Source organism: Branchiostoma floridae, chromosome 2, assembly GCF_000003815.2.
Source record: "Branchiostoma floridae strain S238N-H82 chromosome 2, Bfl_VNyyK, whole genome shotgun sequence".
In the NCBI taxonomy this organism is placed as follows: Eukaryota; Metazoa; Chordata; class Leptocardii; order Amphioxiformes; family Branchiostomatidae; genus Branchiostoma; species Branchiostoma floridae.
This window is the reverse complement of record NC_049980.1, coordinates 18,294,602-18,319,325: the sequence shown is the minus strand read 5'-3', so window position 1 is coordinate 18,319,325 and position 24,724 is coordinate 18,294,602. Positions and strand designations below refer to the sequence as shown.

Sequence of the window (24,724 nt, the reverse complement as noted above, 5' to 3'; positions counted from 1 at the left end):
TCCATGATCTTAATGTTTATTTGCACAACATACAGTCTTGCTATGTTACATTACATTGCATATAAACAACCTGATAACAACAACTTATTAACAGTATAATCAGAGGCAGCCCCATGCCATGCATTCAAGCCTTTGCACATTCCACATTTATCAATTAACGTGTGCATATCATCTGTGGCTTCTGATACATGAAAACAATTAAAACGGGCCAGTATTCTGTTGTTATATCTGTTTAGAAATGACTTACCTATCATCAAATTTGGAAAACCACAATAAAAAGCTAACTTAATGCGCGATGTTACTCGCATAACTATTCTTATACATGTATCATAATCAGAATCATCCCTCCCATCTCTAACAGCAAAGAAGATCAGAAAGTTTGCGTATAGATACATACGTTTCATTTTAGTGTTATACATGTAAGGATACAAATGTTTCAATTATATGATATTGCCCTCAGGTGTACATTTATCATACAAGCGTGACAAAATATTAGATGAACCACATCAGCGTAAATTACATGTGATCATATTCTACTTGAGTGCTGTGTCCAACTACTAATTTGTCCAAACATTTTCAAAGTTTTGCCTTCCCTTCAACGATCCTTTTATATGCCTTTATGTCTAAGGTAACAAATGTCTTTCTCTGATTTTCCCTTACGTACAGAGGATCGGACACAATAGTGGGATCAAAACCTTCCTTGACTAGATCGACCTTTTTGTATTTGAAGGTTGAGGTGATGTCGGCGTTAGTTGAGAGCCGGAGGAAGATTGGTCTGGCGTAGGGCGGGAGACGGGACGACAGGTGCGCGAACAAGGCGGGCAGGTTAACCTGATGTCCCGGATGATACACGATGGCGGCCATTCCAGCTCGGCCGTCCTGACCTGTTAACATGCGAATCAAAGATTTCATGTGTTTGACCTAAATATGGTCCTTACTTATGGTCATTCACAGTACCAATGGAGGAGACCTAAACGTCAGGGATTATTGTTCAACGGCAAAGGCATGATAACTGAATACGTTATAGCTTTTGACGTTAAAACGATGATTCACAGGTTTTACCTGGAACTTTGACGCCGTAAACGTTAACCTCTTGAACTCCTTCCATCTCATGTAAGACCTCTGCTACTTCTGTAGTGGCTACATTCTCGCCTTTCCATCTGGATTAGAAAAATCAGAACTTATTTTAAGAGCATGAAAACTGCTGACCATGGCTGACATATTTCAACTTTCTTCCCACTAAATATACAAACATACAAGCAAACGTCGAGTAACTTCACCTGAAGGTGTCTCCAAGCCTGTCGACAAAATACAGGTTGTAGTCCTTGTCACGTTTAAGCAGGTCCCCGGAATCAAAGAACATGTCTCCGTCTTCGAAGACGTCTCGCAGGATCTTCTTGTCTGTCTGCTGTTTGTTGGCCTTGTACCCATCAAAAGGAGAGGTGTCCGCTATGGGTGCTACAAGCAAGCCTGGTTCGCCTGGGATGATGGAACAACAAGAAGAGTTTTGTAAATCCATTGCTTCATCTTGTTTGTTTGGCAAATTATGCAAGTAAGTGTGATTGTAGTAATAAAAATTCTACTTAGCATAATCTATGTTAAGTTATGGTTTTCTGTATCCCAACGTTGCATGTGTATTCTACGTGAAGACGTATTATCATTTAGCTGTATTCCATTTCATATCTTATTTTCTATGCCATTAACTTTTAAAAATTCTCAAATTCATGACATATTTACCAGCGGATTTTAAATACGTACGAGTACTATGAATACTACATTGTCGCATTACTGCAGCACTCAGGTTTGGCAGGCAACTATCTATCATCTAAAGAAGTTGGAAAATGCATGGAGAACTGAGAAGTTTCTTCAGCTACCTGTAGACTTCCTAAAAATGTACTTTTCAGACGAAATGCTTCACGACAGGAAAGAGGAATACGTGTTTAACTTAAAGGCGATATCATGTTTTTTTCGTGTGTACTTGGCAATTCATTGAGACAGACCATGTGCCAAATAGATATAAATATATAGACTGTAAACGGAGTCAAAAATAAACATTGACATACACATTCATTTCGGTTAAGAAAATCACATGATTATTGCCTACATCAATATGACGTAACCGTACATACTAGTGTATCCATAATCTGACGTTGAAAGCATCGTTCTACGCACGTAATGGAATGTTCCATGTGAAGATCTAGAGCTTACCTGGGTTGACCTCGGTGCATCGCCCGTTCTTGTCCCTAATCGGCTTGTATGTGTCAGGGTCCACTTGTAACAGGAAAACCGGTCCGTCACCTAGTTTCTTTGAATATAATTTGTAGACTATAGTCAAGAAATGTCAATAACAATAGAATTAGTCTATTCTTTGTTTCGGCTGTAGTTTTACGTACATTGCTCGAGGTCTTTAATGCACATACACTCTACTTGACGGTGATGCACTGGTTGCACCGGTACAGGCATGGAGTCAGAACACCTGATACACTTCTGTACAGTGTAGGCATATGCAAAATTTATGTCTTTTTTTTCATATCAAACGTTTTGGATTTTCAAACTACCAGTAAGTCAATACCTACCTTTAAAAGCGGTGATGCCACGCCGATGGAACCCTTCTTGTTGGTTAGATTTATGAAGAAGACATTTCCTTCGGACGCGCCGTACGTCTCCACGATTTCCGGGACCCCGAACCTGTCCTGGAACTCTCCCCACACGTCTGGTCGGAGACCGTTACCGATCGCAAGGCGAACGTTGTTTTGCCGATCATTCGGACGCTGCGAACACAGACGTAGATCTGATTGGCTTGGAGTCATGTGACATAGGATCTATATTTACAAGAGACTTACAGGATACTTAAAAATCTACAGTATGTATTGTATACTACAGTGCGAGTTAAGAAAATTACCTTAGGTTGCAGACAGAGATATCGCAGAAGTTCTCCGATGTATGGAATCATGGATGCGTTGTATTTCCGACAGTCGTCCCAAAACTGGCTGGCTGAAAACTTCCGAGATAGTGCTAAGGTGGCACCTGAATGTGATTTTAAAAAACACAGCATTGTTATTTGTTAAACAAGAGTTTGCAATTTGGCTCACCGACGATTTGACTAACCGTTGCCCTAGTCAAGTCGCAATATGCATAGATGTAAAAAGCATATGATGCATTTATCTTACTTTTACATGTATAGTTTCTTTATTTTCAGTGGTGACGCTAATATCAGCAGCTGCCATAGTCTTTCACCATAATGTCATGTGCCTTTTTCATATTGATTAACAGTTAAAAAGCAAAGGTGAAGTAACGTTAGGAGAATCTGATATGCTGAAATCAACCATATAGCGCACCCCCTACACTGTACTTCAACAAAATTTGCAATGAAGAATGAAATCAAACTACCGTGTCGGATTGCACCTAGTAGATTGCACCTACCTTGCTCAATGACACCCCCCATCATTCCGAAAGCGTTGGAATGGTAGAGCGGTAGAACGACGTACATAATCTCGTCTCGTCTCAGCCCTGCACATACAGGTCCCATTGAGAAGCTCAGCATCTTCCTGTGGCTAAACAGGACGGCCTTGGGCAAACCTTTGGAACAATTTCAAGATTAAGATAAAAAGCAACATTTGCTTGTACCTCAGCTATAGAAAATGGAATGCTGAGACTTTATAAGATCAATGCACGTAATCCTGTGTTAGGAACGTAATGAAAAAGAGAGAAAGTAGAAAAAAAGAATCTATATTTGTGAATTGAGTACCTGTGGTTCCAGATGTGTAGATGTAACATATTGGGTCGTTGGCTGTGATTGTTTCCCGTAGTTTAAAGGGAATTGGTTCGTCGGAGGCTCCTTTGACTCTGTCGTCCAATGAGAGAAAGCCTTTGGGAGGCACTTTGTCTCCCAGAAGCCAGATCGTTGCACCTTCCTCCTGCAGTTCTGCCAAGATCTCCAAGGTGGCGTCAAGGAGATTCTCGCCTGATAACGTATAACGAATATGATTAATTTCTCGTGAGCAAATATCAGCCTGGACGATGAATAGTTTAAATGTTAGTCTAAAGAAAGTATCCTTTTATCATCCTTGTATCTTATCATCACTTCAGTCGTTTTGTATAATATTCCCAACCGCTGTGACAAATATCATTCGTCATCTGACACTTAGCTCACAATGATTTCTCGATTTGCAGCAAATTGTTATTCTCCAAGCAGAGGTTGGGTCGAGGTAAATATAGCAGTGACCGAGATTTTTACGGTTAACATCCCGGCCACTACAACATATCCCCGCGACCAAACCTCTGCTTGGAAAATAGCAAATTGTAACCGGGTTGCGACTTGCGAGAGTCGCCGTCCGACTCGGAATCGGAAAAGTTTATAGTGTTTTTTTTTTATATTTATTTGTTATTGATTATGTATCTTCAGCAGTGATTGCATGGCTCTAAGCTCTGGTGCAGAAGTCATACAAAATACAACCGCTCTGTCAGTGTCACTGCATCAGTAACTAGCATATAGCTCTTATTCTTACGATCACCTTTCCCCACGATAAGTGTTTTCGTCTCCGCCACCTGGAAGCAGTGCAGTAGTGACTTGGTCCTCAGGTTGGTGTTCAGGAACGCCATCTTCACCCCCAACTTGGCCAGTCCTAGGAAGGTCCAGATGAAGGCCGGCTCGTTGTAGATCAGCATGGCGACGGTGTCCCCGCACCTGTACCCCTCCCCCCGGAAGAAGTTGGCCACCTTGTTAGACATGATGTCCATGTCCCTGTAGGTGTAGACTTCATCCTCGAACAGGAGGAAGGGCTTGTCGGGCTGGAGCTGAACCTGGTGCAGGAAGCGGTCCACCGTGGTGACTGGCGGCTCTGCCGATAGGTACTCCTTTAGTCGGCTCGTAGGCTCCCTGGCTCTTCGTATGATTTTTATATCACGCCATAAGTTTGGGTATACGATAGTGGCAGCAACTAACGCAGACGAGACGCCTCCAACAGCGGCATACAGGGCTCCCTCCAGTGGCTTCACCATTCTTGGGGCTGTCAATATTGACTTAGTTTGATGTCATGAACTTTACCCACAGTGACCTTTGACCACCTTTCACCTGGGTTTCTTATGCAGAAAACATCTTATCAACACGTAAGGGACCTATCAGAGTTCGTTTGGCCCACCTCAGCTTATAGGTCAGAAAAGTGGATTTAAAAATGACTATTGTCCTCGAGTGCTCGTAAGCTATTACCCTTTCAGAAAGACACATCTGTCCATTGATCTTGTCGTTTGAAGAGTTAAGAAATTACGCAAGAGCGATGAACCCACAACTTGAATATATTTGTATTTGTTGTCTATCCTGTATCTCCACCAATCGGCGTAACCCGCCAATTTAAGTCCCCTCTCACTAGACGTGGGGCACGCTTGCGGCATTGCTGCGTTCGAAAACGCAGATGTACCCCCACGGAACCTAGAGGTGCCCCCACGAAACCTAGAGGTGCCGCAAGCAAACCTAGAGGTGCCGCAAGCAAGCGCGACGTTTTTTAAAAAGTTTAAAAATAACGCAAGTGGCAAGATGCCCCAACGGTGCCCCAACAATGCCCCCACAGTGCCGCCACCATGCCCCAAACAGTATCAAGGATATATTTTGCCTATTTTACACCAAGAATCAAAAGTAAACATCCTTTTATCACCGAAAAGCTATTTTAGATGCATTTCTAATAATTTTACAGCGGTTTTCGATCCAGTTACAGCATTGCGAAATCCACAAAACTTACCTTGTATGCGTATTCAGAGTTAACTTAAAAATACATCTTTTGATTTATTTAATGGAAAGTAGGTCAGTATTTTATACTTGAAAACAAAAAAATAAGTAACTGGTTCATCGATTAACCTACGGATGTAAGGAAAAACAACGTTCAAAAACAAATTATTTATGTGATATGATGACGTTTGCTTTTGAGTTTGCGTTATAACGTTACAAGCAGTGTAATCATTGCTGGTAGGCTGCCGCCGATAAAATACAAAATTGCAGTTATTCGGACCCATGGGCCATATTTTTCTCACTTTTTACAAATATGATAGACTTAGACATCATCAATAGGCTGGCAAGCCATCCGCCGACAATGAAAATACTCCGCGTCATACAAAAAAGTATGAAATATCAAACATTTTCATTTTAAAAATTTGCAAAATTGGTGAATAAACATCAAGGAGCTTTATAAACATATAAACATACATCAGAACACATAGCGTTACATGGTGCAAAACGTACACATGGAGTCAAATCTGGTATATGGTTCGTGTCTGTTCATTCGGGTCATTTCCTTTACTGTAAAAGTCTTTCAAGGTTATTTATAGCATATGTACCATATAATTCATTATCATAAGGGAAATCTTTTCATTATAAATCTCATTTGGGGGCATTCTCATCATTTTACGGTGATTTTTCATAAATTGACAACGCTGCAATTGTCAATAGCATGTTCATTTAGAAACGCAACAGTGCCGCACGTCCGTGTGAGTGCAAGACAAAATCGGCGAAATTAACACAACAGTGCCGCAGTGAACGAACGCAGCAATGCCGCAAGCGTGCCCCACGTCAAGTGAGAGGGGACCTTTAGAAACAAAATAAACAGACAAGGAAGAGTCAACATAACGTTGCACGTTTTATAATCAACCGAGGTGTGCCATTACCAAGTACGACAAAAAATCCAATTCGTCAACGTAACCTGCGTACGATGAAATGATATTGGCAAATTACTATAACGATTGCACATTTTGGTATCACTGCCAAATGACTCATTCAGTCTGCTTGTAGCTTCAATGACTTATTCAGTCTGCTTGTAGCTTCAATGACTTATTCAGTCTGCTTGTAGCTTCAATGACTTATTCAGTCTGCTTGTAGCTTCAATGACTTATTCAGTCTGCTTGTAGCTTCAATTACTTATTCAGTCTGCTTGTAGCTTCAATTTATATCTGGACAAGGATCACTCAGTATCGGAAAACACCGTCACAACTTGGCCTTCCCGAGCGCAATCCTCCTATACAGATCCAGGTCCAGGGGTACATAAGTCTTTTGATCATCATTCCTGAAATAAAGCGGGTCGCTGATCTGAGTCGGATCGAATCCCTCCCTGACTAACTGTGTCTTTTGCTGTTTAAGAGTTCCGGTGACGCTGATCTCTCTGGTCAGCCGGAGAAACAGCGGTCTGGCGTAGCTGGGCAGGCGGGACTCGATGTGAGCGTACCACTGGGAAAGGTCCGGACGTGTGTCTTTGGAAACCACGGCGGCGGCCATCCCTGCTCTTCCCTCAGAACCTGGAGAGATGGTTGTACAAACAGGGAACGTTCTAGCTGAGAAATAGGGACATTCTTTCATCGGACTCTATTAACAATAGCCCATTATTTCTAACGTGCTTGAGGTACTTCCTCAAACACGGGATCCCTATTTTAGGTCCCTTCCGAAAGACGGGTGCAGCCCCAACCGAGATGTCTCCAACACAGAATTAAACCGGATCATTCAGTTACAAACTTACAGTGTTATTGGAACCAGGAGTTCATAACCATAGTCATATCATGATGTGTTAGATCGAATTTGAAACAATTTAAATCGAATTGATACTGTTAATCTTCAATCGGATAGTCAACTCGCACAAGTATTTTCACATATCTTGATTGAACACGCACCTGGCACTTTCACACCGTACACGTTGACCTCGTCGACGCCCTGCATGTCATGTAACACCTGTGCAACCTCTGTAGTGGCAACGTTTTCACTTTTCCACCTAATGAAGAATAGATGTTAGTATTTTCAGTTTCAGAAACAAAATTAAATTTTCCAAAGTTATCAACACGACCAAAACTCGCAAAGAACTTTGAGGCTGAAAATTTCGATACATTCTCTTGCAAGGATTATGAAGACAAGGCGGCCAAAGTACTGTCTAGACAGAATGTAAAATAGTGTTGTATATCTAGTTGGATTTTAACAACAAACAACCAAATGCGTCCCATTTGCCGGGAGTTCCTACCTAAATGTGTCACCAAGTCTGTCTACGAAGTATACATGATAGTCCTTGTCAACTTTCATCAGGTCACCGGAGTCAAAGTATGCGTCGCCTTTCTTGAAGACGTCTCGCAGAACCTTTTTCTCCGTGAGCTCTTTGTTTCCCTTGTATCCCTGGAATGGGACTGCTTTGCTGATGGGGCAGATCAGCAACCCTGGCTCTCCTGTGCGCAAATAGGTGACTGATTGTGAGTTGTAGTCAATGGAATGGTCTTCTGTTTATGTATCTGTCCATGGGACGTACGTGGGGTGTGCAGACACAGTTGACCAATAAAACAAGAATGTTTCCCAGGGTCTTATCGAGTGACTTAACTTTGATCCAGGATCTTTAATAGATGTCATAATCAATTTCCCAGTGGAAAGGAAAATCTTACATATTTCAGATTAAAATACAATTTTGGCTAACGATATTGATTTCAAGAAGATACAAACACAAACTGACCTGTTTGTGTTTTGATGCACAAGCCGTTGTCATCCCTGATTGGCTGCCCCGTCTCCAAATCCACTTTTAAGATGTAGAGCGGACACGGGGTGGTGTTCTAAACAGGTAAGAGAAAGTCGAGCACAAACCATTACTAACCACTGGAAATGGCTAGTAGTAGTACCATAGATAATAAGTAAGGATATGCCTCCGCTACGATTCTAGTTCCCATACCACCATTCAGACGTGACGTTAAAATGCTGACCACAGATAGGGCTGCAATCATACTGACTATAGGGCTGGGTACCGGTACAGAAAATTCAGGTCCAGGTCCGGTTCAGGTCCAAAGGATCAGGTCCAGGTCCGGACCTGATTCATTATGACTCATATCAATGGTCCATTTCACTACAAAGAAATCTGTTTGGTGGAGTATTAGACTTACACTGGCGTTTTAAAATCCTACAACGCTAACTGCACCTGTGCGAGTGGCTGTTAAACTTGGTAGAAATCACTATAAACTGACTACTCCACTTCACTCTTGATATTTTCTTCCACCTGCAAGGGCCAAAACGTGTGATGCCTGATAAAATAATCTGTTAATTTTCCAATCGGTCCAACATCCGGTTCACCTAATTTTTTCAGGTCCGGTTTTTCTGAACCGGTCCAATAAGAAAAACCGGTTTTGTACCAGTACGCTGTACCGATACCCAGCCCTAGTTGCAGGTAGGGGTGGGTACCGGTACAGAAAATTCAGGTCCAGGTTCAGGTTCAGGTCCAGAGGGTCAGGTCCAGGTCCGGACCTGAACCTGGACCTGATTCAGTATGTGAGAAGTTGTGAATGGGCGATACTCAAAACAACGGTACTTTTTGCTACATGTAGCAAAAAGGACGAAATCTGTATTGTGGAGTATTTGACTCCCACTGGCGTTTTAAAATTTATCAGTATGATTTACTGTAAAACTTGGTCGAAATATAAACTATGAAGGAAGACTCCACTATACACACTCCAAGGTGCCTGACTGTGACCCACGAGCATATGGACTGTTACATGTTACCTTGGAAAATTCAGCGACTGGTACAATATAAGCAGTAAATATTTGTTTTCTTTTCCAATAGGTCCAACATCCGGTGCACCGAATTTTTTCAGGTCCGGTTTTTCTGGACCGGTCCAATAAGAAAAACCGGTTTTGTACCGGTACACCGTACCGGTACCCACCCCTAACTGACTATAATTATTAAAGCCTCTGATATACTGAACCTCGGTATCATTCGGGTAGTAGTTCGCTCCTATGTTCGCTTGCAGAGAGGCGACTGTACGTAGTGTATAACAAACGTTGGGGCGAACTACTATCCGTATGGTACCCAGGCTACTGATATACAAACTTTACCTGAATCAGAGGAGAGATCATGCCCACAGACCCTCTCTTCCCCGTGATGTTCATCAGCCTGATGTTACTCTCCGTGGCGCCGTAGAACTCCACAATCTGCCTGATGCCGAACCTGTCCTGAAACTCCTTCCACACGGCCGGCGCCAGACCGTTTCCCAGCGCGGCCCGGACCTTGTGGTCTCTGTCGTTCGAACGCTTAAAATAGGAAAGACGTAACGAACCAAAAATACATTTAGACCATAAACGCAATAACCACATCCCACAGAGAGATTTTTCAGCCATCATGCATCAGCAGCACCCGCGAATAATTGATTGATGTATTATTTCTACACACCTTTGGCTGCACGCATAGATACCGCAGCATTTCTCCGATGTACAGGAGCAGGGTTACATTGTGTTTCCGACAGTCGTCCCAATAGCGACTCGCAGAGAACTTCCTGGCCAGCGCCATGGTTGCACCTGAATGCCGACAGGAGGAAATCAGTGATCTATAGGTATCAAATACAACTGTATCGTAACTAAACTTTTCGGCGGTCAAGGCATACCTGGAAGCGCAAATTTATGCCTTACCGTGCTCTACGACAGTTGTGAAGCCCACGCCGAAGGCACTGGAGTGATACAGGGGCGTGACGACATACACCACGTCACTAGAACGGATCCCTGCAAAGGTGAACATGAAGGACGACTTTGTCGCCTTCTCGTAGCTGTAGATCGCGGCTTTCGGCAGGCCTGTGAGTGGAACGGGATATATGTAAAAGTAAAAGTTCTAGTATTTGCAGGAAATGATAAATGTTGAACGTCATCGGGCTGCATGTAGATTGTAGCTCGTAGCACTCTCTATATTAGAATTCTAGTAGTCACTTGTTCCATTTGTCACCAGTGTTATCTTGCACTGTCTATATTTCGTTCAAAACGCTGTGTTATGTTGCAAGTTGTCCCAAGGCAACAACTTGCACTGCTCTTGTTGATATGGATTAGAATATCATAGAAGCATATCAAATATATCCGCATTAGCGCTCAGTTATACGTTACTCCATTGGGAAATTGTTCTTGAGTTATTTAATAGTTGTAGTATTCTAAAATACCGGTTGTGCCAGAAGTGTTGATGTAGGCAAGAGCATCATTCCCCGCGACGGAAGATCTAAACTTGAACGGGATTGGCTGAGCTGACGAAGTTGCAATCTTTTCGTCCAATAATAGGATGCCTTCTGTGGGATTTGCATCTCCCTGCACCCAGATGCTTACACCCTGTCCTTGTAGTTCCGGCAAAATTTCTAGAGTTGCCTCAAATAAGTCAACTCCTGGAATATAAAAGAAAACAAATTGGTAACATCTGCAGTTTTGTTCAATTGCCATAGAAATGTAATATATGTATAACCAGACATTATACGAACGTGGAATCTGTCATCAAGTAATCTCCAAGCAGATCCTACGGTGGCGCATAAGATAAAGCTGGCCAAGGAGTATAGCCGGCAGAGGGAGTGCTCGTTTGACTCCCTTTGGCCAGGCACCATAGGGTCTGTTTAGAGACTAGTCACCAGGTTTCGAGAGACATAGTTTTTCGCCTATGGGGATTTCTGTAGTTAAGGACCACAATATGACTGACAACGCGGATGGAATTATAGTAGGGTGCACTAGAAAGGCACGACAAACACATTAAACTCATATATTGAAGTCGAGGGTACAATCAACAAAATAACTGAAAAACTACTTTTATTTTGACTCTCGCTTTAATGCGGCCTCACGAAGCCATGCGGAACTGCAGCCGACGCACACTAGGCTGACAGTAAGATGCATCGATATCTATACACCGATTGGGCAATCTTATTCATACGACCTGAAACTCATTAATATTTGTTATACGTCCAGTTTAGCCAGTTTCATACCCGTTGGCTTCCACGTTACAGTGTTGACATAAGATTCAAGATTTCGGTCGCACTACGTTTTATCGCTGCATGTGTCGTTGGCACTGGGCGATAAATAAAATACCGTGTTCTCGGCCTTAAGTTTGTGGGTTATCGAAAGGGGGAGCTAAAACTCGTTCATCGTTGTACTGTATTGGCATCACTAACTTGTTAAGTCTACGTTAACGAACTGGCAATGTATTGTACATATGTACAATGAAGAGACTGAACAGACACAAGAAACGTTGTCCTTCCAACTTTGACTTTTTCGGCTCGCCCCCTTTTAGAGTACCAAATACTCTGTTCAAATGGCCATTCATACATAATCATTACTATATTGACATGATATAAGCAGTGATTGGGGCTATCTGCAAGCCGAAAAATACTTATATCTACAGGATTGAGGCATGTATGACCTTCGACCCTTATAGGAAGTAACAACATGTATGATATCCACTGACCTTGTCCCACAATGAGAGCCTTTGCCTCCGAGACGTTGAAGCAGTGCAGCAGTGACTTTGTCCTCAGGTTGGTGTTCAGGAACGCCATCTTCACCCCCAACTTGGCCAGTCCTAGGAAGGTCCAGATGAAGGCCGGCTCGTTGTAGATCAGCATGGCGACGGTGTCTCCGCACCTGTACCCCTCCCCCCGGAAGAAGTTGGCCACCTTGTTGGACATGACGTCCACGTCCCTGTAGGTGTAGACTTCATCCTCGAACAGGAGGAAGGGCTTGTCTGGCTGGAGCTGAACCTGGTGTAGAAAGCGGTCCACTATGGTGATCGGGGGTTCGACTGAAAGATACCTGGTTACCTGTTTGGACGCACGATTGGAGATCCAGAGGTAGCGCAGGTCTTGCCACAGGGACGGATACAGTACCCTGGTGGCCACAAGGGCAGTGGACACACCTCCGACTGTTGCATATAGCGCACCGCCACTAGTTGGCTTCATGTTCACCTCAGGTTTCTATACTAAGGCCAGGATACAGGGTCGGTGCTGGAGTATCATACGTGCCTTTTGACCCACTTTGTGCCGGTTATTCATTCACCAGGTCTTGTTTGATGAGCCTTCTTGACCTCCGAGCCTCCTACCTGTGTTTCATGAAACAAGGTTCCTGTATGAGTGGGAAGAATGAATGGAAATCACCAGAACAACAACAACAAAAAAAGATAGAAGAAAGAATGGATGGTTTTGGTTCAGCTATAGCAGTGACTACAACTCTCAGTGGAGTCTAGCAAGATTAAGCAAGGGAAATCAAAGTGATCGTAAAATAGAAGGGTTTTTAAACCTCTATGGTAAACGGTACATAAAACCTCTATGGTAAACGGTACATACATGTATATCGCTTTAGAGAAGTTTCCCTATGCTGATCGGGCCTTAACTTTAAAGTTGACACTAAGGTTGCTTTCTTATTAAAGTGTTGTTTATTGGTTCCCTCTTCATGCTATTGACTCACATGCACAGCTGTTTTGAGCAGAGGTATATTTGTACTGCTTTTACCCACGAGTACGTCCTGACTTATAACAGCCATGGTCATTTGAAGAATAAAAATGATTTAGTGTAATAAATTTTAACTTAAAACAGTCTCTAGTTACAACAACGTCTCACCAGCCAGCACATCGTTAACCGTAGATTGACCCGATCCGAGCAAAGGTATTAAATGCAAACTACAGGTTGCCCGTGATTCGATTGGTTCACTTTTAGATGAACCATCCCAGCCTGACAAAGAATATGTATAGCCTGACACGCTCCTAGCGGCGGCCCTACAGGTGCGAGGAGGGGGTCATTAACCCTAGCCAGCGACAGATTGTGTAAACACAGGCTAGACAAAGTACAGATGGATACATTTCTAAGAAGCTCATAGGAACTGACGACGGGATTGCTACATGTAACTGGGAAGTTCAGAGATCGATGACAAAATCAGTCCGTAGCAATCCTTATAATATATCACTGAGCGAGCACGTAGTCAGTGATAGCCACGGCTATGGCTTCAACAGGGGTTTTCTCGAAAACGTTTGCCTTCCTTCTGTGCTATGCTATCGTTTCTGGCTCTGTACAAGAAAAGGTGCTAGATGAAGTAGAGGGCCAGACAGAGGACTGCCTAACAGTGAAGTATTGCCCTAGAACAGCCACTGTCTGTACGGACGGGGCACTGGTGCAGAGGGTCTTGGCTGACATCCTGGAACGCCTGGGTAGGACCGAGCAAGTGGTGCGGGCACAAGAGGGTAAGAACAAACGCGGGGCAAGTATTGGAAATTTACTGAAAGGCGAAGAAATGGGGTCGACTACCCCGACCTGATTCATCGAGCAGAAGTCAGTACGCGCACTATGTTCCAGTGCAAGTTACATGTATGTGCGATAGGCTGCTGCACAGAACGACTCACACAACCCAATAGATTGCTGTCCTTATAACTAGGTTTGCAACAATGTTTACATTCACGGTCAGATACGATTTTTTTCCATGTAAGTCAATTTGGCTGTATGGTATAACAATGCAAGTTTTGTACACTATATCATATGATTTAAAACTAAATCTCGAAAATGCTTTATCATTCAATTGTTCAGAGCTCATCCGGACCCTCACAAAGAAAACAACGTTTATGGAAGCTGAACTGAGTAAGCTCAAACAACAGACTGACGAGGCTGGCAATCAAACGTTAACTGGCAAACTGTGCTGTGCCCGACTGCAGAGTCAGCTGACGCAGAGCGATGACCTGGCTTCCAAAATCAAGGACGACCTCTGTGGCACGTCGCCAAGTCTGGGTATGCTTTACTTCTAATTCAAAACAGCCTAAGCGTTAGGACATGTCCGAAAATTGTTCTGTAATAATGGAAATTTGTGGTTGTGATCAGGTTGATGTAGTGCCCCCATGGTTATGTTTAAAGCATGCTATCATCTAAACAGGTCACATCTTCCACATAACTTCGCCGGCTGGCTCCTATAAGTACGACTATGAGGAGGCAGTGCAGGCCTGCGCTGAACAGAACGCCAGTGTAGCCTCCTACCACCAGCTGTATGAGGCATGGCAGGATGGGCTGGAGCTATGTTCTTGTGGCTGGCTGTCAGACAGGACATCCAGATATCCTATGCAGGCTGGCAGGTAAGGATAGGTCTGATATGTTCCTCTGGAAAGACTTTTACAAGGGATCAGGATGATTCAGTCCTTTACCAACTTGGCTCAGTCAATACCAAACTCAATACCAAACTCGGACCAAGAACCTGGTCAACTTAGCAGGGTTTAGGTTAGGGTGTTCGTCCGAGATGGTAACTGATTAGTTAAGGACTGAGTTGGTAAAGAGCTGAAGTATACGTATCTGACACCCATACTATATAATATTGTTATCTCACAAAAGAACACCCAAGAAAACATTGGACATGTGATGGCGATGCACTGTGTTCTGTATTTGATATTTTCATCATTGGACATCTTCATGCATTGATTTATCCATCCTTTTAACATACAGGCATGGATGTGGGGATGGTCGAAAGATCAATACCTGTTCCTGGGCGCCCAACACCTGGAATGCCTGGTGCTTTAAGAAGATCGACATATGTGACTAGCTATCATCGGCTATCGTCATGATTCTGCGTGTTGTGCAGCTTCTACAGTCAAAATCATGAAATGTAGATAGTGACTTGTGTGTTTTTCTGAATATCATGTAAAATTGCCAGTTGCAACATACAAAATGAATTCTGTATCTTGGTCTTAACTCTGACATGCACATATGGTATGTTGATACATCACAATGCAAAATAAAGAAATGCTGCGTTGTGAAATTGTGGCACCCGTTTTACACATCATTGTACATGTTTTTGGATCTCTTTAGCAAGCCTTTTGATTTTTGATGAAATACATGATCACAAGTGTCACATGTATATGTATCTGCAAACTGTTACTAAACATAATTCTTCCTCAAAATAATCCTAACATAACAAGGTTTCTTGAAAAAGATGTCAACATTATGCTGCTGAACTTTTAGTCTCCCTCCATGACTCATCTACCCCTGCAGTACTCAGGTCCCCTACTAGGGGGACACTAGCCCTCTTTACCAGTTTGTTCCACACACTGCTGTGGAGATAGAAGTCATGGGGAAGGGATATAGCCTGCACACGGTACAGCCCACCTGGGAGCTCATGTATCCCTGCTACTGTAAACATTGACACTAAACTTGACTTTGACATCATTGGTCCATCATGGATATCGATAAATTTGCCCATTCTGTACAGAGTAACTCTACCTCCCCGCACCCTTTCCTCTACCTCACGCTGCTTGTACTCGTTATGCTGAAACAGCCTGAGGGCCAGGCTAGGGTCCACTTCAAGTCTCTCAAATGGCAAGTCCTTGGATTTCATGGTGATTGCAGACAGGCTCAGGGAACGAAGGTTTTCGTTAGTTGGTGTCCAGTCCTTCAGGCCCAAGTCTACATCGTATACAAACATGCCCTTAATAATGGGGAGTTCAAGAGCCCGAGCAAGCTGTACATAAATCGTGTCCTTGAATGCTGTCTCCATCACTGCTCCGAGAATCAGGGCACATGAGCGCCAGTATGACTTGTTGGCCTCCTCTGGGTGCTTGTCACGGAAGCGCACGAAGCTCAGCTCGCAGTCTTCTGTCAAGGGTCGCCACATGTCCCAGGGTTCACCATTCACCATGGCAAGCACAGAGTACTTGGTGTAGGTTTCACTGATGTCTGAAAAGGTGGTTAATGTGACAAATTAGAGAACTCATACAATTTATCATCAATCAATAACATCATCACAACACTATCCTTAATGTAAAGAATACATTTACTGTAAGGATTTGTGTTTGCAAGGATATAATTGGTATCTGTAGATATGTCTCACCTGCCACATGTATCAAAGATGTGATGGAAACAACAGAAATATAAATCTTATTAACTATGCAAACTACCCCCTAAGTTGTATTATTGGTATCTGATTGTGCCCGTCCAGAGTCAGATCAAAAACTAAACCTCCATTTTTCATGGAGGTAGCGTAAGTAATCTTGATTGGATGCTTTATCCAAACTGAAGCTGGAACTACTGTGTAACAAACCAAAGTCTTGAGAATGCCACCACCACCCCCCTCCCCACCAACCCTGGGGGGGGGGGGGTAGGTTCAGGGGAGAGATGTTGACAAGTTACCGACGGTAATAAACAGACCTACAACAACAGTCATATCATGATTAGCAGAGGTACTCACGCATGGCACAGTGGTAGGGTGTGGACAGGTTCTTGTTCATGATGAAGGTGCCGGGGTCGTTGGGCCCCACGTGAACGACCTCGATCTTCTCCAGTCTGCGCACCATGCCCTGCTGACGCCGCTTTTCCTCCTCGAAAATGTCGTTCCTGTACTCGGTGACCAAGGCGTTGGTTACCCTCTCAGTGCTGCAGTATCGTCTATGCACAATACACCTCACAGAGGGCACAATTAACGATTTTAAACGAGACATTTTGACCCACTTCCACTAATCTGTAATCCAGCCGCCCTCCCACTTTGGGTGATCAGGGGTACCCGGGTCACGGCGCATGCGATGTGGGGATAAATTAGTCTAGATACGCAGGTATAAAATGGGAATTTATGAAGGCTTCGATGCTCACTAACCACTATGACTGCGCTTATTGAATATTATTGAACTTATACAATGTGTTTACTAACCTGTAGTTTTCAATGGGAAGCTTAAGTTTTGTCTCAGCTAACATTTTAAACGTTACGTATCTTATACGAAGTCTGCAAAACTAGACTATGGCCTAGGGCAGCTTGGGTAGTTGACATAGTTTCAACATGGCGGACTCGGACGACTGTTGGTTGTTTGTGCCGCTGTTTTTGTTGTCGTCTGTCCCCTAACGGCAGACGGAATTGGTAAAATATACGCATCATAGACCATCCGAGTACTTCATCAGTGAAAACTGAGGTAAGTAGAGAGGTTTAATCCTGTAGATCTGGTATTATGAAGCCCATTTTCCGAGCGGGACTGTTGTGAGCGGGCCCAAAACACCTGTTATGCATCAGAACTTTGTTGATACCGCTTGGACCTGACTACACGATATTATTGCATGCCCCACTGTGGGACATCTACTTTCTTAGTATGATAAGAAGCGTGAGAGAGTAACACGGAAAGAACGGAATTTGCAAAGATTTAAGAATAATTGACCATCGTTGGATAGATCGTCTTGTTGGAACATTTTCCAATCAGCTGAAATAAAAAAAAAGTCGCCCCGCGGCCCCGTCCCCCAAGGTTAGAAAATGTAACGCAAATGTGGACACACCTGAACAAAGCCGTGCAGTAGTTTGTGTTGTTATGTTAGTCACACCTCATATGTATTTCTGTGGACTGACGGGATAACGTTCTTGTCCTTTAGTTCTGAACATGACCCAATTTCAAATACTTTGAATTTAGTCTAATAAAAAATATTTAAATTGTGAATACAGTATTGCAATTTGAAATGTGCCCATGAAAACAAGTAAAATGAGGGTCATTTTTGAACCTCTTTGTTATGTACTTCGGACCAATTTTCGGATAAAAGCCCAAAATATGTGGTGTCATCATGATGAGTCAGACTTATGTCCCATGATACCCTTTGTTTGAGCTTTTGTCAGACTACAAAAGAGGACCCACATTGGGCCATTATTCTGTAGAGACATGATGTATGTACTGTGCATGATGAGCTCAACATATGGAAATCACTGGTTATTTGTCATAAAATCTCGAAAATAAGACGATGGCAGAATGTAATGGCCTTTTCCAGTTTGCAAGTTTGACACACACCTCTAATTTGAATAGGTATCACTAGCTTTTGTCATTGACATTATATTATTCTATTGATTTTTTGTCATTATACAAAAGTATTGTAGTCGCTCAAATTTCCAGCAACCCCAGGGTTACTTTTGCATGTAAACTTACCTTAATACATCTAATTTTGATTAGCATTTATAATAATCATATTCAGCAAAAGTTAAAGTTGTTTGGCAAGTATTGCAAAACATCATAGACTGAATAGCCATTCAAAGACTAGCAAAAAAATTGAGTTTCAAGAGGTACTACCGGTCAGGGTATAGCTGGCTGACCATTTTATTGATTACTTGACAAATTGATGCATGATTGCAATTGATATACTAGTATATAGATTGGTGAAAGAATAATCATATCATTTAGAATAAGATCCTATATAAGATGACAAAGATCATAATTTTTTTTGGTATTTGTGGATTTGCACAATCATTATCCTAACAATGATTGCGTTTTGTCTCTTTTTTGTTAGACTGTGACATAAAAACTGCAGGTTGGGATATTCAGAAGAATCAGACATGCAGGGTCCAGAAGTGCCAGTACGGGTCGCAGTCAGAGTCAGACCACTTCTTCCCAGGGAGCGTCTACATAATCACCAGGTCTGAAACAGTCATCCATAACTGATGGGTTTATATCTTAGAACTAGTTAGTTTTGAACAGAAAGGTAACTGGGATGTCACCCAGGCTAGATAATGTAGGCATGATCGTGGTGTCATAGCAATGATCGGAACATCCTGTACCCTATACCTTAAACTGCTGGATATGACCTGGCCAGTTCACAACTTTGCTTATGATCTACTAGTAACTTGAGATATCACATCAAAAATGATTAGGCAGCAAAATTTTTGTTTGAGTCAAGAAAGCCCTAAATCTTGTAATCCTTATGGCAGCCCTATACTGTATACATCTGGAAAATTTTCAACTGACTACTTCCGTTGTTTGCTGCATCAATAGGTGTGCGTGCGTGTGATACCAGGTGCAAACCAGCTGGTTCTTGGAAAGGACCGTGCCTTCACGTTCGACCACGTGTTGACATCCAAGACGTCTCAAGATGAAGCATACAGCAAGATTGTAGAGCCGCTCGTCCACAGCTGTTTTGAGGGATACAATGCCACTGTGTTTGCGTATGGTCAGACTGGGTCTGGGAAGACTTACACCATTGTAGGAGGTGGAAATACAGGTGTGTGCTACATTCTTGTTCATTATCTATATGATTAATGTGTCAAGTGCTTAACATTTGACTACCCTTGTTGTGCTGGAGTAATTATGAAACATTCCCATATTTAAAAATTACCTAATTCTCAGAATATCGATTGCCATTGTTACCATCTTAAGTCCCGTCATTATTCATATATAAATGTTGAAAGCTCGATCAACATAGAAATGTACTTGTCCAGCCAGTATTTATGGTGCCACTGCCTTACTATAATCAACAACACTGTTTGCACAAAGACTGACTGGAGAGCCTTTCAGTTTGTACCCACCTGCACAATGACCCAGTGTTTCATAGATGTTTACTTCAATTGAAAGCCTCCATGGCTCAGTGTTTATATTTAAGGATCTGGCAAAGTTCAAAGGTCTTCAACAGAATCTGTGCCAATACTTACAAGGGTAATATGAGATGGGAGAATGCCTATCCAACATTGTAATCAAATTAGTCTGCCTGCAGATGTGAACTTCAGAAGTCTGTTGTGAAACCAGATTGTTAAAATAGTGGATTGCTGACATTTAGACTAAATTTCAGTTAGTAGAACTCATAGAGTTTCAAAATACAGAAGATCCGTTTTTAAGACTAAAGTTGTATTTTTTAGCAATAGCAGTTTACCTTTAGACAGCATTTTCCAATATGTCATGTACCTCTCAGTTGTGTTAACGTTCCATTTCATTGACTAAATGAGGCATTGCATTGATTTGTTTTGTCTCTCTTGTACTTGAGCAAGCTGCTTATTGATTGGTTCTGCCATTTTCCCCATTTGGTGACCTTTATGGTAAATCTCAGGGCTCTGCAAGTTATCCATCTTAGTACATACTGTTTGTCTGCATGAAAAGGAAATGTTAAATGCATGGATAATGTATGATTTTTGTCAAATACAGGTACAGGTGTTTTCCTTTTTTACAGAAGGAATTCTAGTGAACAAAGAGATGATTTCACTAAATCATTCATGGTATTGTAAGAACTACAATGATGAGTGTGTGACATCGCAAGTTACATTTTCCATATTTGATCTGAAATCATATTTTTTCCAATATTTTAGTCAGTTTGATTCCAAGGTATTAATATCCATGCCCAGTGTCTCATATTTTCCATTGGAGACCAATTATCCACCAGACATGTATTATTAAACTGAATAATCCATTAATAGTTATCATTCATTTCCATAGAGAATACCTTATTGTCTACATGACATTTTGAGTAATAGCTCCAGTAAATCTTAAGAACCATGATTTCATAAACATACTACCTTTATTTGTGACAAACACTTACTAATAGATTATGTTACATGACAGATAATGCAAGTCTTGTCTGAAACTACAGATTGTATTTTGCCCATGCAATTTACTTTTCTTGTATTTTTCAAATGTTTCTGTTGTTCAAGTGAGAACTTGTTGTCCTTTTTATGAAATATGATAATGATATGGAACTCAGACAAATCTTTGGTACAATTTGAACGTGTATACGTGTACTGCTAGTACTACATTTTGTACTTGTGTATACATCATTTTGCATGAGGTACCTTTATTTGATAACTCCTATGGGAAAGCAGTCCCAGATGATACATGTATCCCTACCCACTGTCTTTAAAGTATAGCTAGAAGTGAACCAATTATGACAGACTTGTGGATGAAGGTTAGACATCCAGGTAGGTAATAAGATATGCCAAAAAATAGCTACTCAAGCAACTGGATGTGAGGTACATGGTATCAAGGAAGATTGGATAACGCAGATGGGGCAACAAATTTTCTGATCAATTTTTTATGCCTTTCAGAGCCTGTGATAAGTTGCGGCTGTCTGCCTAATAGTATGTTCTACCGGTAGTTGATATAGGGGTTGTTCCATTCTATGACTCATATTTGAAATTGAAAACCATAAATTACATTTAGTGATATTCTAAAAGTGATGACATACTGGGTAGTAGGGCTTGAAATATTGGAGGCATGATTTATGCACAGTTCTCCACCCAGAATTGGAGCCATGCACCTAACTTTTGATTACATTCACAGATGTGTACCTAGATGATTACCTGCATGTATGCAGGTATGGTTTTCATGGGCGTGGGAAAATTTGGAAGCTGGGGATTTAGGGCGCTATATCTCGAGAACGGGTGGTGGCCTGACACTCAGGTTTGATTTTGGGCCTCCTGGCGCTTGAACTTGGCATTGCAGGTGGCATTTTTGGTGTTTTGGGGGCACTTTTGGCGCTGTGTGTCCGGAATGATACGCACCATTGCGACGATTTTTGATGCATGGGTGGGAAGTTGTTGCCTGTTGCCTAGGATTGACTTTGGGCCTTGTCGCGTTTGAACTTGACGCGGCAGGTCGAATTTTGTGTCCGGGAGGGGTATTTCCGGAGTTATATCTTCTGAACGGTTGGTGCGGGCGCAATGATATTTGGCACATGTGTTGGCGGTGGCTGAATAATTCTCAATTTTGATTTTGACGCCCTTGGTGCTTGAACTTGACATTCCAGGTTACCTTTTGTGCGGGCACGGGGCGTGCGCTGTATCTCCGGAACGCAAGGTGCCATTGTGTTGCTATTTGTTACGTGGGTTGTTGCTGGTGTCCTGGTGGTCAGGTTTGATTTTGGGCCTCCTAGTGCTTGAACTTGATACTGTAGGTTGACCCTGTTTTTGTGTGGTTGGGGCATCCCCCCAATATCTGCTTGGTTTGGTTGGGTTTGGGTTGATTGATAGGTCTTTAAGCTTAGGTGTAGAATCGTCATCTGTTTTTGCACTGGCTTCTGCCACCTTCAATGTATCAGGTTACTTTGTATCAACAGTGTTTCCAGCCAGATAATGTACTACTTCAGTTCAGTTTGTACTAGTATCTGTTGCTGTTAGGTACAATTTGAGTTTGCTTCTTAGTCTTTGTGGTGTTTTGAGAGCTGTGTAGTACTGATTTTAAAGTTCTGGTACAAGTTCCTTTACCCTGTTTGGCAATCAGAAGAAGATACAACTTTCTAAAGTGGAGGAGAAATGTATAGAGCTTGAGTGTAAGAGAAAGGTATGTATATTATCTTCCTGTGTTTCTTGTTGTTTCTTTGGGGATGCCATTTCCGTATTGTATGCAGGTAATTTGTAGTTTGGGGCTAGTCATGGTCGCTTGATTTTTGGGCCTGCTTAATCTATAGTACATACAGGGTTAAGTGGTAGAAGCTTTGTTCTATTTTAAATTTGGTATCGTTTGTTGCATTTTGTCACTTAGGTTTAGGTTTTAGTTGGATGGTTGAATAAAAATATCATACCACCCTGGGGACTAACTGTTGCTGCTGGATGGGGGCTACCACTATTCTATGTTGTCTATGGAACTACTGTGTACAGTAAAAACTTAATTGGTCAAATTATGCAAATAACCTTCCAGTGTCAAGTGTTATAGCACTCCAGGAATAAATCTTTAATGAATATCATTGCCACACTAAGGAGATTTAGCAGCTGCATTAGGTCAGTACATTGAAATAGGAAGATATCAGTACTGAATATATCATATGTGACAGAATAACTTCAAGGGCCATCTGAGACAAAAAAAGGTAGGAAAAGTCGTCTCAACAAATTCAAGGTACTGTGGTTGGTTACATGGTCAAGAAATCCAAAATAAGTAATGTTCATCCATGCCCAAACTTACACATTCCGAAAATGGAATTTCAGACTTTTGCATGGTGCACATTTTCCAACCACGCAAACACGGACAAAAAGGGAAAAAAATACACAATAGGTCTACAGACACCCAATACATTTCATGCAGGCCTGAGGTCTACGAACTCTTGTTTAATAACTTAATTGCGTCTATGCAGCATATTCTTGAAACTTAAGTGTCAAAAAAAAATTGAAATTTTTGTTGTAGTACCTAGCATTTCTAATTTTGCTGTAAAATGTCAGATACCAGTTCTAAAAGAAAGCAGTAATAGTTACTACCGGTAATATTGGTTTACCGCACAACTATGACCATGTTTTTGTATACTAAATACATTTGTATATACATATTCATGCATTGTATCCAACGTACTAGCAGTTAAAAATCAAAACATTAGCTTGAAGTAGTTCTACTTTGTTATCAATGTCCAAGACAATGTACAGATAGTAAATCCTGTCCCTGTTGTAATTTCTTTCTTGGCCCTTTTTGTGTTTCAGACACCATTACAGAGGAGGAGTATGGTATCATCCCTCGTGCCATCAAACAGATCTTCTCCACCATTGCGGAGAACCATAATGTTGACTATACAGTGCTGGTCTCCTACATTGAGGTGTACATGGAAGAGTTGAGAGACCTGATTGAGCTGGAAACATCCAGCAAGGATTTGCACATTAGGGAAGACGAAAATGGAAACACAGGTATGGGACTCAAACTTAAGGTAGCAGCACATAACCATATTGTATTTTCTGTGTTTTTTATTTCACTTGAAAATATTTTTCACATTATCAATGTCTCTAAAGGGGGTATTGTAGAAAACAAGTACAGAATTCAGATATTGATACATTTTAGACACATTATAAATTTATTGCTGACTCAGATTTTGAAAGGATACAGGTAGATATTGTTTTGAAAAGCTGGTCATGGTAGAATTACATTGATTTACCCTGAAGTTGAATAGAGAGATTTGCAGCTGAGAGGAGAGTGCTACAAAGTGCTACTCAACATTTAAGTGGTCTAGGGCTTTTGTTGACATTGCAGATCATGAAGTAGCTCTTAAGAGTCAAAATGCATGTTTTTGTGAGTAAAACAGTCTGACATTCCATTGTTTTCAACATTCAAACATTTCTCACGTCACAGATACATGTAACTGAAAGTCTGACCAAAATTGTATATTTTTAGACACTATTTCCCAAGCAAGTATGCATGAGCATATTATATTGCTGTGTATATGCATATTAAATACTGCTGAAATGTTTAGTCAGGATGTATCAAGTTTCATCACAAGAGAAAACATGTTTTGAAGTGACTGTAAGACGATATGGCCCAAGTAACACAGGGCTTTGCCATTTTGC

At 41.8% G+C, this 24,724-nt stretch overlaps 5 protein-coding genes across 6 annotated transcripts; 2 read left to right on the top strand and 3 right to left on the bottom strand.

Moving 5' to 3' along the window:
- LOC118410332 (very long-chain acyl-CoA synthetase-like) lies at positions 1 to 5,257 on the bottom strand. Of its 2 annotated transcripts, XM_035811948.1 has the most exons (9): positions 4,515 to 5,255; positions 3,749 to 3,964; positions 3,424 to 3,579; positions 2,903 to 3,027; positions 2,577 to 2,771; positions 2,209 to 2,305; positions 1,281 to 1,479; positions 1,063 to 1,160; positions 1 to 884 (listed from the first exon to the last, which is right to left on the bottom strand). In XM_035811948.1, the coding sequence occupies exons 1-9, from the start codon at positions 4,999 to 5,001 to the stop codon at positions 577 to 579; spliced, it is 1,881 nt and encodes a 626-aa protein (XP_035667841.1). In that variant the 5' UTR covers positions 5,002 to 5,255; the 3' UTR covers positions 1 to 576. The 2 variants fall into 2 exon arrangements, with proteins under 2 accessions (XP_035667841.1, XP_035667842.1); XM_035811949.1 differs by lacking the exon at positions 1,063 to 1,160 and having other exon boundaries at positions 648 to 884; positions 4,515 to 5,257.
- A 1,356-nt stretch (positions 5,258 to 6,613) lies between these two features.
- LOC118410479 (very long-chain acyl-CoA synthetase-like) lies at positions 6,614 to 13,475 on the bottom strand. Its single transcript, XM_035812218.1, has 9 exons — positions 12,198 to 13,475; positions 10,918 to 11,133; positions 10,403 to 10,561; positions 10,167 to 10,291; positions 9,833 to 10,027; positions 8,466 to 8,562; positions 7,989 to 8,187; positions 7,648 to 7,745; positions 6,614 to 7,278 (listed from the first exon to the last, which is right to left on the bottom strand). Exons 1-9 carry the CDS (start codon positions 12,682 to 12,684, stop codon positions 6,971 to 6,973), a joined length of 1,884 nt encoding a protein of 627 aa, XP_035668111.1. The 5' UTR covers positions 12,685 to 13,475; the 3' UTR covers positions 6,614 to 6,970.
- Positions 13,476 to 13,589: 114 nt separating this feature from the next.
- On the top strand, positions 13,590 to 15,511 carry LOC118410483. The gene is made up of 4 exons (XM_035812222.1): positions 13,590 to 13,958; positions 14,299 to 14,496; positions 14,639 to 14,834; positions 15,199 to 15,511. Exons 1-4 carry the CDS (start codon positions 13,718 to 13,720, stop codon positions 15,293 to 15,295), a joined length of 732 nt encoding a protein of 243 aa, XP_035668115.1. The 5' UTR covers positions 13,590 to 13,717; the 3' UTR covers positions 15,296 to 15,511.
- LOC118410480 (39S ribosomal protein L39, mitochondrial-like) lies at positions 15,116 to 17,266 on the bottom strand. Its single transcript, XM_035812219.1, has 2 exons — positions 16,937 to 17,266; positions 15,116 to 16,425 (listed from the first exon to the last, which is right to left on the bottom strand). Exons 1-2 carry the CDS (start codon positions 17,184 to 17,186, stop codon positions 15,695 to 15,697), a joined length of 981 nt encoding a protein of 326 aa, XP_035668112.1. The 5' UTR covers positions 17,187 to 17,266; the 3' UTR covers positions 15,116 to 15,694.
- An 84-nt stretch (positions 17,267 to 17,350) lies between these two features.
- Positions 17,351 to 24,422, top strand: LOC118408846 (kinesin-like protein KIF27). The gene is made up of 5 exons (XM_035809708.1): positions 17,351 to 17,648; positions 18,997 to 19,123; positions 19,479 to 19,704; positions 23,870 to 24,090; positions 24,411 to 24,422. The coding sequence occupies exons 2-5, from the start codon at positions 19,043 to 19,045 to the stop codon at positions 24,420 to 24,422; spliced, it is 540 nt and encodes a 179-aa protein (XP_035665601.1). The 5' UTR covers positions 17,351 to 17,648; positions 18,997 to 19,042.
- The last annotated feature ends 302 nt before the right edge of the window (positions 24,423 to 24,724 follow it).